At 49.9% G+C, this 15453-nt stretch overlaps 2 protein-coding genes across 3 annotated transcripts; both read left to right on the plus strand.

The window, feature by feature from the left end:
- The first annotated feature begins 425 nt into the window (after positions 1-425).
- FAM221B (family with sequence similarity 221 member B) lies at positions 426-9740 on the plus strand. Its single transcript, XM_045562837.1, has 6 exons — positions 426-649; positions 2280-3366; positions 3522-3665; positions 8475-8585; positions 8778-8975; positions 9167-9740. Exons 2-6 carry the CDS (start codon positions 2280-2282, stop codon positions 9328-9330), a joined length of 1704 nt encoding a protein of 567 aa, XP_045418793.1. The 5' UTR covers positions 426-649; the 3' UTR covers positions 9331-9740.
- Positions 9741-12462: 2722 nt separating this feature from the next.
- Positions 12463-14680, plus strand: HINT2 (histidine triad nucleotide binding protein 2). 2 transcript variants are annotated; one of them, XM_045562838.1, is made up of 5 exons: positions 12463-12685; positions 13856-13996; positions 14094-14198; positions 14303-14375; positions 14496-14680. In XM_045562838.1, exons 1-5 carry the CDS (start codon positions 12605-12607, stop codon positions 14585-14587), a joined length of 492 nt encoding a protein of 163 aa, XP_045418794.1. In that variant the 5' UTR covers positions 12463-12604; the 3' UTR covers positions 14588-14680. The 2 variants fall into 2 exon arrangements, with proteins under 2 accessions (XP_045418794.1, XP_045418795.1); XM_045562839.1 differs by having other exon boundaries at positions 12527-12685; positions 14485-14680.
- The last annotated feature ends 773 nt before the right edge of the window (positions 14681-15453 follow it).

The raw sequence follows: 15453 nt of genomic DNA on the forward strand, positions 1-15453 counted from the left end.
GACAGACTCCGCCCCAGCCCAGCTACCTGAGATCTGCCCTTCCACCCCAAGCGCGGAGCCCCAGTGCCCCCCTCACAGCCCCCGCCGACCGCCCCACGGATATCTCAAAGGAGTCCTACAGAACCCTGACAACCCCAGACTCCCCACGGACGTACCCACACATATCCGCAGATCCTACCCAGAGACTTGCTCACGGAGATCCCGCAAAACCCCCCTTTTCAGAAGTGAACCCTCCGGACCCAATGCAGCCCCCTCAGGAGACCTCACCCGCTAGGGAGGTGACCAGACTGCTGTTGCCCTGGACGCTACTAGGCGTCCCGGTTGCTCTGGTGACGGATCCCTCCTCTCCCGGCAGGGGTTCCAGAAGCTTCAGTCAAGCCCCTCCTTCATCAGCCCCGTACCCGCTTGTCCTTCTCCCTTTTCACCCTTCCCCAGGTCAGGCCAGAGCTCCTTTGTGAAGTTGTGCAGATATCCAAGTCCCCTCCCTCAAATAGTAGACTTTCAGGCAGGGCCTTTCAACACTCAGCACCTGCAGCTGAGGCTCCTCCACAACCAAGAGCCTTCCCTCTTTCGGGACCAACACTTTCCCTCCCATCCTAAGGCAAGACCCTGACCTAAGGACTTGTAACAACCAAGCCAAAGCCCAGAGGTATGTAGTTTCTCCAACGGCCCTCCCCCTCCAAACTTCCATCCCGTTCTCCCTCCTAACACCTCTGTCCTCCTGCCACCCCTCAGTCCAACCCCCTCCCCCTGTACTTTCCATCCTTACCCTCCCCTCTACCCACTTTCCTCCTCTCCTTCTCTTTTCCCTTCCTCTCCTCCCATTCTCTGGTTTGCCGCCCTCAGGTCCCTTTTCCTTCTAGCCAACTCTGGTCATCTTTCTCCCCATCATCCTACCTCTGCCTCTACTTCCCTTCCCAAGCCTCCACTTCTGATCAGTTTAAGAAAGGATGTATCTAGTGTCTCTGGAGCATGGGGAGAAGGTAGAGAACAGGGAAAGTCAAGGCAGAAATGAATCCTCAGACAGTGTTGCAAATAATGACAGACCCTGAATGTCAGGGCCAAGAAATTTGGACTTAATCCTTTAGGCTGAGTCACTGAATGTTTTTAAGCCATGGGATGCCAGTGTTGGGTTTGCATTTTAGAAAGATCTTGATTAGGTCAGGAAGGAGGACTATATCCTTCCAGCATAAATTAGGCATGCCCACCTCCCCACAGCATCCCAATCTCACCCCAGCACAACATCAATTCATTTGTATCGTCATTGTTGGTTAACCTGTCTCTCTCCCAGACTCAACCAAGTCCAGCTCTTAGCACAGTGCCTGAGCAAAACTGTATAATTAGGCTCTTTGTAAAAGTATAGGTTACATAAATGAATGAAAGAAAGGGGGAATGGATTAATATGCTGGGAATGGCATTGGAGGGGCAAAGTTATTACTCAACCCAGGCCGAAGATGATAAAAACTTGAATAAAATTGGAGGTAAACAAAAGGAGAAAATGCATTTTGGGAATATTTAGAAGATGGGAAATACAGTTCTTGGTGTCTATTTGAAGATGGGTGCTTGGGGAAAAGGAGACAACTAGGATAATTCCCAATGTTCTGTTATGATGCCTGTGGGACGACCCAGTTAGAAATGTCCAGCAGGCGACTGGGTATGAGTGTGAAGTACAAGAGCTGAAAAAGATCTGAACTAGAAATATGGATTTAGGAGTCATCAGCATACAGCCAGAAGTAGCTGAAGCCTTGAACATCAATGACATCATCAAGGGAGGATGTGTGTGGTCCCTAGACAAAACCAGACTCTGTACAGGGCTCTGACTTATGCATCATTGCATTCTCCTGCACTCTCAGGAGCCAACCTCAACTTTGGCTTTGTATCCCCAGTCTCTGGAATTCCACAGCCAGACTTCCAGCGTCTTAAGGTATGCCAAGGACCCTGCTCTTGGACTGGCCAAGTGGCTCTGTTTGGGCTCCCTCCTGGGGCATGGTTCTCTGCTACCATCTACTGATGGGATTCTGCCTACTTCAGCCTTTCAGTCTTTAAACTCCAACACCCAAACAACCCACAGCAGCATGCCAATATGAAGTCTGGACACATGGGTGAACCTCCTGGCATCATATCCCAAGACTCAGAGCTCATTTTGTTTCCCTCTTGTATCTCAGGTGCACTGAGAATCTTATCCTAATTCCATAATGTCCTGTGAATCCTAGGCTCTCCTCTGAATGCCTACCCTCCAATCCCAACCTAATGAAGCCTGTGCCCTATTCTACCACTAGATGGAAGCAGACGAGGTCACAGAAGAGCCTCATGCCACCATGGATGCAGAGGAGCACCCCTCTTCAAAGGACCCCTCTGCTGAGGACTTACAGGAGGACCCTATCTCTGAAACCTTCTTGGAGCCTTCCATCTCTGAGACCCCTTTGGAGCCCCATATGTCTGAATCCCCTTTGGTGCCATCTCCTTCCCAGACCCCATTAGAGACCCACACCTCTGAATCCCCCTTGGTGCCACCCCCTTCCCAGACCCCATTAGACACCCACACCTCTGAATCCCCCTTGGTGCCATCTCCTTCCCAGACCCCATTAGACACCCACACCTCTGAATCCCCCTTGGTGCCATCCCCTTCCCACACCCCATTAGATACCCACACCTCTGAATCCCCCTTGGTGCCACCCCCTTCCCAGACCCCATTAGACACCCACACCTCTGAATCCCCCTTGGTGCCATCTCCTTCCCAGACCCCATTAGACACCCACACCTCTGAATCCCCCTTGGTGCCATCCCCTTCCCACACCCCATTAGATACCCACACCTCTGAATCCCCCTTGGTGCCACTCCCTTCGCAGACCCCAACAGAGATGAACACCTCTGAATCCCCTTTGGTGCCATCCCCTTCACAGACCCCATTAGGGACCCACACTTCTGAAACCCATCTGGAGCCTTCCAACTCTAAGACCTCTTTAGGACACTCCATCTCTGGGATCCCTTTGGAGACCCCTACCTTTGAGAATCCACTGGATAGTCACATCTCAGTGGTCCCAGAGAAACACCTTAGTCTTCATCCCCCATCAGTAGGCCCTGTCTCTGTGTCTTCCTCTGATGCCTTGGGGGAAGGCCTCTCCTCTGAGTCTTCTTCCAATCAGGCCTCACGGTCAAGGGGGTCCACCCAGGTCTCTGAATCTGAAAGCCCTCCAAAGCACTCCCTTCCAGGCCCTTCAACCCAGGTCTACATGGACACATCTGCAAAGCAGAAGGAAGATGCAAGAGAGGATGAGGAGGGAGTGGATGCCAGTGACAACACTGCTCACACAGTGCATCCTGGACACCAGCTGGGCAAGAAGAAGGGGAAGAAAGCAGTTAGCTGTAATTGCTCTTGCCCTTTCCCCTGTCCTCACCACTGTCCACAGTTCTTGACCTGCCCCAGAAGGAGGAGACTGAGTTACTCTTGGACATGGCCCCTTCTCTTAGGTTTAGGGTGTCCTCACTTCCCACTAGTTACTCAGAACCTTCCTTCCCAGGTTACACAGTCAGCCCAGTGGTCCCTGCTAAGCAGGCAGAGCTGGTGGCAGTGGCTAAGACAATGCACAGAAAGGAGTTTGATGTGCAGGTGAATCATCTTTTCCAATGGGAGAAGAATGCTGCCCTGAATGCCATCCAGACAGGTGAGCCCAGGTGGCCTTTCAAAGGCCTGTGACAGGCCCATGGGCATCCTCCAATCCAAAAGGATCTGGGAACCTGCCCATTCAACAGATGGCTGCCCCATATGGAAATGGCAATACCACATGCCTGGAATCTGGAAGGGGAACAGGCAGGTGGGCCAAGGAATACCAGGACACAGACAAAAAAGTGAGGGTATTCATATAAAGCCCAGATACGGAGAGGTGGCTGAACTAAAATTGTTAAAAACAGAAAAGTGACAGGCCCACCCCAGATATAGGGCCCAGACAGCCTATACCTAAACAAGACCCTAAAGCAGAGATGACACTGGACCCCGGAAAGTCTCCAGGAGACTTGCTGTTCTGACATGCCAAAGGCCTTAGTCCCTTTGGTGGCACTCCATTAAAAGGCTGCCACTCTTGCATGCCAGGCCCATGCTGGGTAACCAAAAGCTTTGGGTCTCCTCACCAAAGAGGAGAGCCAAGTCCTCTGGCCTTGTGGATTCCAAGTCTCAGCCCACAATTAGTAGTCTTGACAGTCCTGTTAGTGCATGCTGCATACAGATGAACTGTGTAAGTGCACATGTCTGCCTCTGTTACTGACTTCGTATCTGTAGGGATTACCTTCAGGAAGAGGGCCACCCTGACCTGCTGCTATAAGAATTCTGGGATTTCTAGATTGAATTCAATAGATGTCACTGGATTTATTTTGGTCTTTCATACCCCTTCCCCTTATGATAGGAACAGAGCTATGTCAAAAGGCCTAAGATATAAAGACAACAAAGTAATTCTATATCCTTATCCCTCCTCTGTAATTTACTTTCCCCAATCCCATGCAGGGACCCTCCTCCCTGCCCCGCCCCCCCCCCAGCCAAGGAAGTCACAATGATCTCATTTGTTTCTCAGTCTCAACTCAGATATTGAAATGGCTTTGTTTGCCTAACATCTTCTGTTACACTTATTTTCTTGCAAAGGCAGGATCTGTTCAACACCCCCATTTCCCCTCTCAGAACCTCCTATCCACTCCCTACTCTTCAAGGTCACTGTATTTCCTTTTCTTCTTTGAACTGAACTTCTTCATTTTCCTGTTTAAACAGCAGTTTTATACAGAAATTTAAGTGTCATTCACCCTGAACAAAAATATTTAGGGCCGGGCACGGTGGCTCATGCCTGTAATCCTAGCACTCTGGGAGTCCGAGGCAGGAGGATCATTTGAGCTCAAGAGTTCAAGACCAGGCTGAGCAAGAGCAAGACCCCATCTCTACTAAAAAAAAAAAATATCTATCTATCTATCTATCTATCTATATATCTATATATATAAAGAAATTATCTGGACAACTAAAAATATATATAGAAAAAATTAGCCGGGCATGATGGCACATGCCTGTAGTCCCAGCTACTGGGGAGGCTGAGGCAATAGGATTGCTTGACCCCAGGAGTTTGAGGTTGCTGTGAGCTAGGCTGACACCACAGCACTCTAGCCTGGGCAACAAAGTGAGACTTTGTCTCAAAAAAATAAATAAATAAAAAATATTTGGGATCCCCTCCTAATATTGAGAATCTTGAGTCCCTGGAGAGTCAGAAATCCCTAACACTGTATGTGATGTGTGGAGGAATATCAAGCATAAGCTTTTCTTTTATTCATTCAACAAACATTTATTGAGCACCAAGTATGTACCAGGCACTGAGCTAGCTGTGGAGGCGGTGGTGCTGGTAGGGGTTCAAAGACAAAATTCCTCAAATAATTTATACTCTAATGAAAGATACCAATAAGTAAAAGAACAATTATAATTCACTCTAATAGTTACTCTAATCAAGGTCAGCCCAGACTGCTGCATGAAAAAAACAGAAAAAGGAGGCACTGAATCTGGAGTGCTTGAGGAATAATAAGCCTTGGAAAGAATGACTTCTCAGCTGACACCTGTAAGATGAGTAGGAAGAGGTAGCCAATTAAAGAGTGGGGTAAGGTGAGACATGGCAGGGAAAGGCACCACAGGAAACTGTACCAATGCATTACACCTAGTGCAGAGAGTGGTGGGGGGAGTAGGCTACTCAGCTCTAGAAGGGCAGAATTGCGCAGGCATTTCTGTGCCAAGCTAAAGAATTGGGATTATATCCTGAGGGCAACTGAAAATCACTACGAGATTCCAAATAGGAAATCACGTGAACAGATTTGTGTTTTTGAAAGATCACCCTGGACCTGGCGCGGTGGCTCATGCCTGTAACCCTAGCAGTCTGGGAGGCCGAGGCAGGAGGATCGCTTGAGGTCAGGAGTTCTAGACCAGCCTCAGCAAGAGTGAGACCCCATCTCCCCATCTCTACTAAAAATAGAAAGAAATTAGCCGGGCAACTAAAAATAGAAAAAAAAAATTAGCCAGGCATGGTGGCGCACGCCTGTAGTCCCAGCTACTCTGGAGGCTAAAGCAGGAGGATTGCTTGAACCCAGGAGTTTGAGGTGGTTGTGAGCTAAGCTGACACCACTAGCCAGGGCAACAGAGCAAGATTCTGTCTAAAAAAGAAAAGAAAGAAAGAAAGAAACATCACCCTGACAATAGGATAGACCAGAGAAAGACAAGACTGGAGATGGGAAGAATACATTGTGAGGCACTGGGAACAATCCAGGTAAGAAGTGAATGGGTATAGGTGGGGAGAAGTGAACAGAAATGCTAACAAGGTAAAACTGACCCTTGCACCGTTGGATATGTAGGATAAGCAAGAGAGAGAAATGCCTAGAATGGTTTCTGACATACATAACTGATTGATGGTGCCATTAACTGAATGCCTAAAACAGTGTAGCTGCTTGGTAAGCATGTGTTGGATGCACAGAGGACAAAGGATGAGAGCCAGGTTTGGAAGGAATAATTGGATGTAATACATGTGTTTATGAAACATACTGGTGAAAGAGTCCAGTAGACAGCTGGCCCTGTGAGTCTGAAGCTAAGGAGAGAGGTCTAGGCCAGAGACATCCTTCCTGTAAAGACAACTGTATGTTGTATGGAGACATTCCATGCATAAAGAGATGTTATCATGCAAATGTGATTATGTGATCATGGAATTAGACTGTGTTGTACATAATAAAAATGGCATCCCAGATAACATCTTTCCCCTGCCAGTCCTTGTCCACTCATAACAGGAAGGGAGTTTAGAATCAGGGCAGAGGGTCCCACACTGGAATCTACTGCCAGATGCCAACTGTCCCTCTTTAAGAGCACTGAAACCTGTAACAGAATCTGAGGAATAGTTGCCAATCTCCCTGTTCAAACTCTCGTCTTCATCTGAATGCTGGGCTCTGATTCCCACACCAGTGCTTAGACTTGACTGCCCCAGGCCCTCAAAGCAGGCCTTGATCTATGGGCACTGACCCTGTTCTCCTCTGAACATCACCTGCTCCTTTAACGGATCCTGCTACTCCAGACAGAATTCAGAACTCCTCTAGTAGAATCCTGGCTCCCGCCCACCCCCATTGTGACTGCCTACGCTGCCCTCTCAACCAGGCCTCCCTGGTGTAATAGGACACTGACGCCACAGGCTGTCGGTATCAAGCAGCAAAGCCAAACGCCACATCTGGACAGGATTTACATCCTGAGAGGCCATGGGTAAGACAAGAAAGCCTAGTCTGAGGCGCAGAATTGTGGATGGTGGCCCTGGCCAGAGTCAAAGACCAGGGGACACCAAATCTTTCTCATCTTTCTTATGGAACATCAGGGTTATGCCTGGAATACTGGATCTCTCTTCCCTCTTGAAGGAACCTGCTCATTCATTTAGTTAGGCAGTCTATGTTCTTTCAGCACCTGTTTTATGCCAGGCCCTGTGCTAGGATTAGAGATGTGGACGAGAAGACCCTTCCCTTGAGGAGTTCATAGACTAACGGGAATACAAGTGAACAGTGCATTATAATGCACTGTACTGTGACAGGAGTAGCACAAGGCAGTCTGGAAGGCAAGAGGAGGGGCCTAGACAGACAGACCAGGCAAGTCAGGAACAGGTTTTTGGTGGACGTGACATTTCACCTTTAAGTGGGAATAAGAGTCCTACAGCTGAAGGTCCCACTGCATGGGACTTAAACAGGATTCTTGGCCAGAAGTTGGGATGCTCTCAGCTCTCATGGAGGATGAGAGAATCTGAATGGGATAGTGCTGTCTGGTTCTCCTCCTACATTTACACAGCACCTTGTGGTGAAATTGGCCGTGAAGCCAAACAGTTTCAGACCTCACTGCTGAACCCAGCCTCTTGCTGGTACCTGCTCTCAGGGGTATTTCTTAGCCTCACCTTCCTTCCATGCCTCCCTTCTTAGCCTGGCAACTTGTAATTTTTGGTCTTTACCACCTATGACTTCTGACCTATCCCTTTCTCCTGGCCCTTGGAGAACCTCTGGCAGCACTTCTCAGCTTCATAGAAGGCATTAGCACCAGGAACACAAAAGGGAAGTATGAAGGTACCAACCTGGAAAAGTGAGGGAAGCCCCCCTCCTACCTCCTGGCAGCGGGTTGCCCAACCTCCTCCTCCTCTTCAGACACCTTCAGTAACCATGCTTCTTAGGAGCCAGTCCCCAGCCTCTTCTGCACACCTGACCAACCATCTTCCCTGTCCCCTGTGGTGAGGTAGGAAGGGAACTGAAGACACTTGTGGGGTAATGAGAAAATCTTGAGGGGAAAAAAGTCTAAAGGGGCAGAGTTGAGGATTTTCAGGTGGAGATGAATACACCTGGGGGGAGAGGTGAGCCCACCCCGCAGGAGGTAGGTGAGAACACTTGAGGGGAGCTTAGGATTTTTTTCCTTTTCACTTTTCCTTATTACTCGATCCCTCCACACCTAGGTCTCTACATCGGCTGGCGCTGCCCTCATTACCTATGGGACTGTTTCCGGATTGGGGATGAGTCCAAATGCTTTTGTGGACACTTGTTGAGAGAGCACAAGATTATCTCAGGTAGGGGAGAAGTGACCAGCCCCTGTCATGTGTGGAGACACAACTGTACTCTGTCACATCTTGGGATGTATGAGAGAAAGCGTGTGTGCATGTGCATGTGCAACACACGTCGCACGGGGAAAGGGGTTGGCATGGGAAGGCCAGGCCCTATCAGGTGCTGGTCTCACCCTACCACCCACCCCAATCCCACAGACATATCTGTGCCCTGCAGTGTGAGCCAGTGCCGCTGCCTCATGTTCTGCTTTATCCCGTCATGCCCAGAGGAGGTGGGTGAGTTCTGGCTCAGGAGACGGGCCACCTTCGACCCCAAGGCCTGGAGGGCCCAATGTCGCTGCAAACACAGCCACGAAGAACACGCGGCCACTGGGTCCCATCCCTGCAAGCATCATGGTAACTTCTAGGGCAAGGGGCATATTGGAAAGGGCATGAGTGGGGACAGGATACAAATAGTTTGGGAGTAATGATAGGGAGCTGGTAGGAGAGACTTGGGTGTGTGGTTGATGAGGAAGAGATGAGAATGTTGTTGGCCCATGGGGATGCCCCAGTTTCCTATACTTTTTTTGGCTGCCCTTTTGCCCTAGGTTGTTGCTGCAAATATTTTGAGTCTAATTTTCTCTGTGTGGCCTGTGACCGGCGCTGGGAAGAACACGAGACTTTCTTTGAGACAGACAAGACCCGGCGGCGAGGAGGAAGGCCTCACGGTGAGGCAGCAACCTGGGATGGGGCCATTCAGGGTCTGCAGTGAGAAGGCCAGGCAGGAAGGCACCTCCATCCTCAACCATCCCCTCCAGGACTACCACACTCCCTTCCCTCACCCCTCCCACTCCCACCCCCTCACATTCATGCCTTCACTGGTTTTCACCTCCAGGAGCAGACTATGTGCCTTTTGCAGAGATGCCTGTCCTTAGAGAAGCCATCATCCACAACTCTGACTTCGAGGCCCTGCAGAGGCAGGGGCCCTCTGGCCTTCCCAGCCCCCACCCTAGCCCCCCTGGGCTCCCTGGCCCACGCAGCCCCCAGCCTGGCCCTACATCTGACCCCCATATCTGACCCTTTCACTTCTGCTCTTCCCTCCTCCAGGGACAGATACTGTGAACAACTGGCGCAGGTCTGTGTGAGGCTGGCCTAGATCAGCAATAAAGGGGAAGTCACTGGAACCTGACATGGCTCTGTATGGGGCAAATAGAGCCTAGCCCGGGGACAGACAGCCTAATGCCTTAGAGCCAACGCCTACTGGGGGCAGGAGAGAAGCTGGATCCAGCCATCTGCCTCCATCACACCCACATTCAAGCTGCTGGTTTTGATATCAGAAGGAGAGTAGCTTCAAGGAAGCCAAGAAGGGAGGAAGTTTCAAGAAGAATAGAGTGGGAAGTAATGTTAGATGCAGCTGGGACACCAGTAAGATAAAGACTGAAAAGTAGCCATTGGGTTTGGCAATTAGAAGGTCCTTGGGGACTTCAGAGAGTACAGTTTCACGCTGGTACAGGGGGGATAGAAGTCAAACAGCAGTGAGTCTGAAGGAGTCTCTTCAAGAAGTTTGGATGAAAAGTGCAGGAGAGAAATCAGACAATATCCAGAGGGAGATGTGGAGTTAAAGAAGCACTTTTTTAGGAAGGAAAAGAGGAAGAGGCTGGTAGACAAAAAGACCTTGAAGGATACAGAATAGAGAGGTGAGATGCCTGGTGAGTTAAGATCCCAGAGATGAAGGGAAACGGTGAGGTCAAGGCAGAGGTGAAGCGATTTGCCCTGGACAGGAGAAACACTACTTCCTAAGACCACGAGGAAGGCAGAAACGATGGTGCCTTCACTGAGCTTCAGGGAATGGGATCTTGTTCCCCTCTGATGACTTTTATATTCCTTTTGAAGTAGGCAATAAGGCCAATTGCTGATGTGGAATGAGGGGATAAGAGTGGGATGGGGCCATTCCAGGGTCTGTAGTCAGAAGGCCAGGGAGGGAGTAGGGGAGATAGGAAGAGAAAGGTGAAGGTTTGGGAAAGCTAATGTAGGGTGTTGGAGAACAACCTGATCAGTGGGTAGTTCAGGATTCAGGTATAGTTGAAAGTGAGAACCTAGTTAGAGCAGAGAAGCAAAATATTTAGATTAATACAGGAAGGTGTAAGGGAGTATGAGCAGGAAAATAAGGCAAAAGAAGGCATGAAGATGTGAAGGCAGTAGACCACACACATAGGGAAAGAAAGTAACGCCAGGAAGCAATTGACAGATTGAAAAAGGGAGCAGTCAAAAAAATAGAAGTCTCTAATGAGGTCCTGCAGCAGATGTAGCGGCAGGGATTGAAGTACAGGAGACAGTGGTCAGAGGCTGCAGAGCATTGCAGCTTTCAGATGAGAACAGCTGCAGGTGATGACAAGTGCTTGGAGTAGAGAAGACTGGGCCAGGGGTGAAAATCAGTGAATATGGGGGAGTGACTAGGAAGGCCATAGATGATTCTTAGGGGAGTTGGAGGTTCTGACACTAACAGGCTCTGTAGCCCTAGGCAAGTCACTTTCCCTCTTTGAGCCACAGTTTCTGGATCTGTAAAAACAGGGATAACCTCTGTGTTGCCTGCTCTCTATGAAAACCCAAAGAAATAAGCAGCTTCAAATGCTTTATGCTCACCAACTCCTCCAGATTGGTTTTCTCCCACTTCCTAGATCCCAGATTCACTTATCTGTTGCCCTCCTCCAGGGCAGCTCTAGGGTCTCCCAGTGTCCCAGAGGCACACAGAGAACTGCAGCCTCTAGGGCACAGTGAAGAGGCCATTCTACATTTCCTACATTTAGGGAGGCCATCTGTCCTTCCAAGGGAAGGAATGCAGCCTGGACTTCTAGGGGAAAATGACAGGATCAAATGTCTGCCCTTAGGAGGAGAAAGGACTTTCTAACAATAATATAGCTATATAAAAGAGATTGTACTATCTCTAGAAACAAAGATTTCCTCAACACTGGTTATATGCACCATGACAACCATTGATCTATAGCTAATTCAACTAATAGTCAACCATAGAGGAAGGGTTACTATGATAAACTCATTCATGGAAATATTATGCAGCCATTACAAAGTATATTTACATAGACTATGTAAAAATATGAAAAATTGATAAGTGGAAGAATAATATAATATGAAATATATATTATGAAAGGAAATGAAACACCAAATGTTATTCATTCAACAATTATTAAGCACCTATATGTGTCAGGACATGTGCTGAAAAAAAACCCCTAAAGATACAGTGGTAACGTGTTCTATGTGATATTAGACTAAAAGTTACCCAGTGCCTGAGTATATCAGCATTTTGTGACCCCATGTTTCTTATGTAGAAATATATTCCAGCAGAGCAAATAAAACCTCCGAAATGTTCAAGGGGCTGAAACTGACCCTGGGGAGAAAATGCTGGGCATCGATCCCACCGGTTAAAAATAATGACTCTGTCCCAGTTCACCTTTAGCCCAGCCCGGGTAGTTCCTGGAGCCAAGGAGCGCCGAATGCCCTCAGAATCCCGCCCTCCTCCTGAGCAATGCAGTGAAAGGGTCTAGATGACTTAGTCCTTTGTGCAGCAGGTGACCGAGCCCCGCCCTCTTCCTCCCGGCCCACCAGTTGGAGCCAGACCTGAAGAGGACGAGCCTAGAACCAAAAGCCCCACCCACTCGGGAGCCGAAACCTAAGCCAAGCCAACGTTGGGCATCATATCCAACGAGGAGAAAATCCCACCTCCAATGGAAACTGTTATAGTTAGGGGGCCAATGGGGAAAGAACGTTCACGCTGACTAGAAGAAACCAATGGAGTGGAAATTGTCTCTGCGTTTTCAGAAGCCAATGGGATGAAAAGATTTCGCCTCTAAAGTGGCGGCGGAGCCAATGGGGTGGATCGTGCTCACGAGCGCGCTCCAATGGGACGACAGGACTCGCCGGCCGCGGGCGGAGCCAATGGCAGCTGCTCACCGGCTGCCTGACCGCCCGCCTCCGGCCCTCCGCGGAGCCCAGTGCTGGCCCGGGCGGGAGGTTCCCGCGGCTCCGGGAAGATGGCGGCAGCCGTGGTGCTGGCCGCTGGGTTGCGCGCGGCGCGCAGAGCCGTGGCGGTCGCAGGGTCGCGGGGGGCGCAGGTGAGAAGTAGCGTAGGGGCAAGGAGGGGGTCGCGCGGACTCTGACGCCCCCCAGGGCTGGGGCCGCGTTCCTCCCGGCTCCCGAAAGCGCGCGGGGCCTCAGCCCGAGCGCCCGGCCGTGGCCGCTGCCCCTCCTGCCCAAGCTCCGGGTCTGTGCGGTGAGGTCGAACTGGTGGCTCCGGAGAGCTAACTAGCGATGACCGCCGCCCTACACAGTCCCGGGCGCGGAGGTCGGGACAAGGTCACCGTAGCGGTTGCTGCCTTCGCCTGCCTGAAGCCCAGCGGGCCTGGCACCTGCTCCAGGCAGCCTCCTCGGTGCCCCCTGCAGGAAGTGAGCCAGTCCTCTGCCCCTATCAGACCTTTGGCCTTCTAATGAGCACTGGTGTTAACCTCTGATTCTCCCCCACTTGCCAGAAGCGACTTAGGGATCAGAAAAAATCATCTCGTCTCTTTCTCCCCCAATGTGACACACTGACATCGGCCTTCTTCGAGTCCCTGGGAAACTGGGACTTCCCTACCTCCAATTTCCTGGGGCTGGGGGAACTAAGATCATTAGCTGAACTCTTACCTCCACTGATACAAGGGACAAGAGTTAAAATCCACAGTCAGGTCGGATGTGGCAGTCAGAGGCAGGATCAGCTAGTATCAAACAGAGCAATTGCATTAATACCTAAATAAAACAGTCAAGGCTTAAAGATCAGAAAACACGAAATAAGTGGAAATGTATTAACAAGGTGAGAGTAAATGGAGCATCAAGACATCTTAAGAGATAATGCAGACGATCTATTTTATGAAGCTGAGAGAAGGGGGTTACCTGAGGTATAATTCAGTGCTAAAATAGGAACTGAGATCTAAATCTCCACAGTCTCATTCTGGATGCTTTCCCCTGAACAGTGCTAGATTTCATATACATGTTAGCAGGAATCAATTGCACTGCTGAATCCTGGGAGTAATATTGCCTGTTATCTAACCATGCGCAGTACCATCTGACCCTACTCTTTGCTGCTTGTGCTCTGAAATTCAGGAACTTTTCCCCTGGGTGGGAACCACAAATAGGTTCTTAGAAGGATAAAGTTAATAATTGTCAGCCCAGCTTTTGCCAGCCCTAACCAAGTACATGGAAGAGGTGTTGCCAATCCCCTCCCTTGGGTATGTGTGACCCACCTTCAGGTCCGAAGAGCTGCAGGTGCGACTGATGGGAATGAAGTGGCCAAGGCCCAGCAGGCAGCTCCTGGGGGAGCAGCCCCAACCATCTTCTCCCGGATCCTAGACAGAAGCCTCCCAGCTGACATTCTATATGAGGACCAACAGGTGGGGTGCCCTTAGGACCCATCCCCTTAGGAATTTCACAGATACCATCCTGCCTGTTGAAGTAACATGGTGGCCTCTGGCTTGTCATTGCTTCCAGTGTCTTGTGTTCCGTGATGTGGCCCCTCAGGCACCTGTGCACTTCCTGGTCATTCCTAAGAAGCCCATTCCTCGGATTAGCCAGGCTGAAGAAGAAGACCAGCAGGTGGGAAGAACAGGTGCAGAGTTTGGCTGAGAGAAGCTCTAACTCAGCTAGAGGTTTTGCTTCCTATGAATGAAGCCACCTATGTCCCTCCCCTCTCCCTATAGCTTCTAGGACACCTACTTCTTGTGGCCAAGAAGATAGCAAAGGCTGAGGGCCTGGGAGATGGATACCGACTTGGTGAGTGACCCATGGCTCTTGGCCCCTCACCTATGAATTCTAATTCATACTTCTCAGTATGATCTTCATTCTTTAACCTTTGCTGTGATCCTGACCCTCTAACCCCAAGCTCCATTTCAGTGATCAACGATGGGAAGCTGGGTGCACAATCTGTATATCACCTGCATATTCACGTACTTGGGGGCCGACAACTCCAGTGGCCTCCAGGTTGAACCTACAAACTGACCAAGGATCTCAGACCTGGATGCTTGGATGGGGAAGGGAAAAAGGGACTTTGTGGTGCTAATAAACCTGCTCTTCCTCAATTTTGCATCCCTGTCTTAAATATACAAAGATGTATATCACAAAAAGGAAAGAAAACTGATTCAGGGTTATGATCCCCCTTGAATATGGTCTGAGTGAAAGACCCTCAGGAGGCCCAACCCGTGGTTAAAGGAGCACCTCCTGGCTGGCACTATGGCTCACACCTATAATCCCAGTGCTTTGGGAGGCTGAGGCAGGAGGATTGCTTGAGGCCAGGAGTTTAACACCAGCCTGGGCAACAAAACCAGACCCTATCTCTGCAAAAAATTAAAAAATTAGCAGGGCCTAGTGGTGCACGCCTGTAGTCCCAGCTACTCAGGAGGTTCAGACAGGAGGATCGCTTGAGCCCAGTAATTGAAGGTTACAGTGGGCTGTGATCCACCAGTGCTCTCCAGCCAGGGTGACAGACCCAGACCCTGTCTCTAAAAAAAAGAAGAAGAAGGCCGGGCGCGGTGGCTCACGCCTGTAATCCTAGCACTCTGGGAGGCCGAGGCGGGTGGATCGCTCGAGGTCAGGAGTTCGAGACCAGCCGGAGCAAGAGCGAGACCCCGTCTCTACTAAAAATAGAAAGAAATTATCTGGCCAACTAAAATATATACAGAAAAAATTAGCCGGGCATGGTGGCACATGCCTGTAGTCCCAGCTACTCAGGAGGCTGAGGCAGTAGGATCGCTTAAGCCCAGGAGTTTGAGGTTGCTGTGAGCTAGGCTGACGCCACGGCACTCACTCTAGCCCGGGCAACAGAGTGAGACTCTGTCTCAAAAAAAAAAAAAGA

The sequence above is a fragment of the Lemur catta genome, chromosome 10 (assembly GCF_020740605.2).
Source record: "Lemur catta isolate mLemCat1 chromosome 10, mLemCat1.pri, whole genome shotgun sequence".
NCBI lineage: Eukaryota > Metazoa > Chordata > Mammalia > Primates > Lemuridae > Lemur > Lemur catta.

Bases quoted from the DNA above. Each gene is read 5' to 3' on its own strand.
- HINT2 (XM_045562838.1), top strand. From the start codon at position 12,605: ATGGCGGCAGCCGTGGTGCTGGCCGCTGGGTTGCGCGCGGCGCGCAGA. The intron at 12,686-13,855 runs GTGAGAAGTAGC...ACCCACCTTCAG, and splicing joins CAGGGTCGCGGGGGGCGCAG to GTCCGAAGAGCTGCAGGTGC. The intron at 14,199-14,302 runs GTGGGAAGAACA...CTCTCCCTATAG, and splicing joins CTGAAGAAGAAGACCAGCAG to CTTCTAGGACACCTACTTCT.
- FAM221B (XM_045562837.1), top strand. From the start codon at position 2,280: ATGGAAGCAGACGAGGTCACAGAAGAGCCTCATGCCACCATGGATGCA. The intron at 8,586-8,777 runs GTAGGGGAGAAG...CCAATCCCACAG, and splicing joins AGAGCACAAGATTATCTCAG to ACATATCTGTGCCCTGCAGT. The intron at 8,976-9,166 runs GTAACTTCTAGG...CTTTTGCCCTAG, and splicing joins CCATCCCTGCAAGCATCATG to GTTGTTGCTGCAAATATTTT.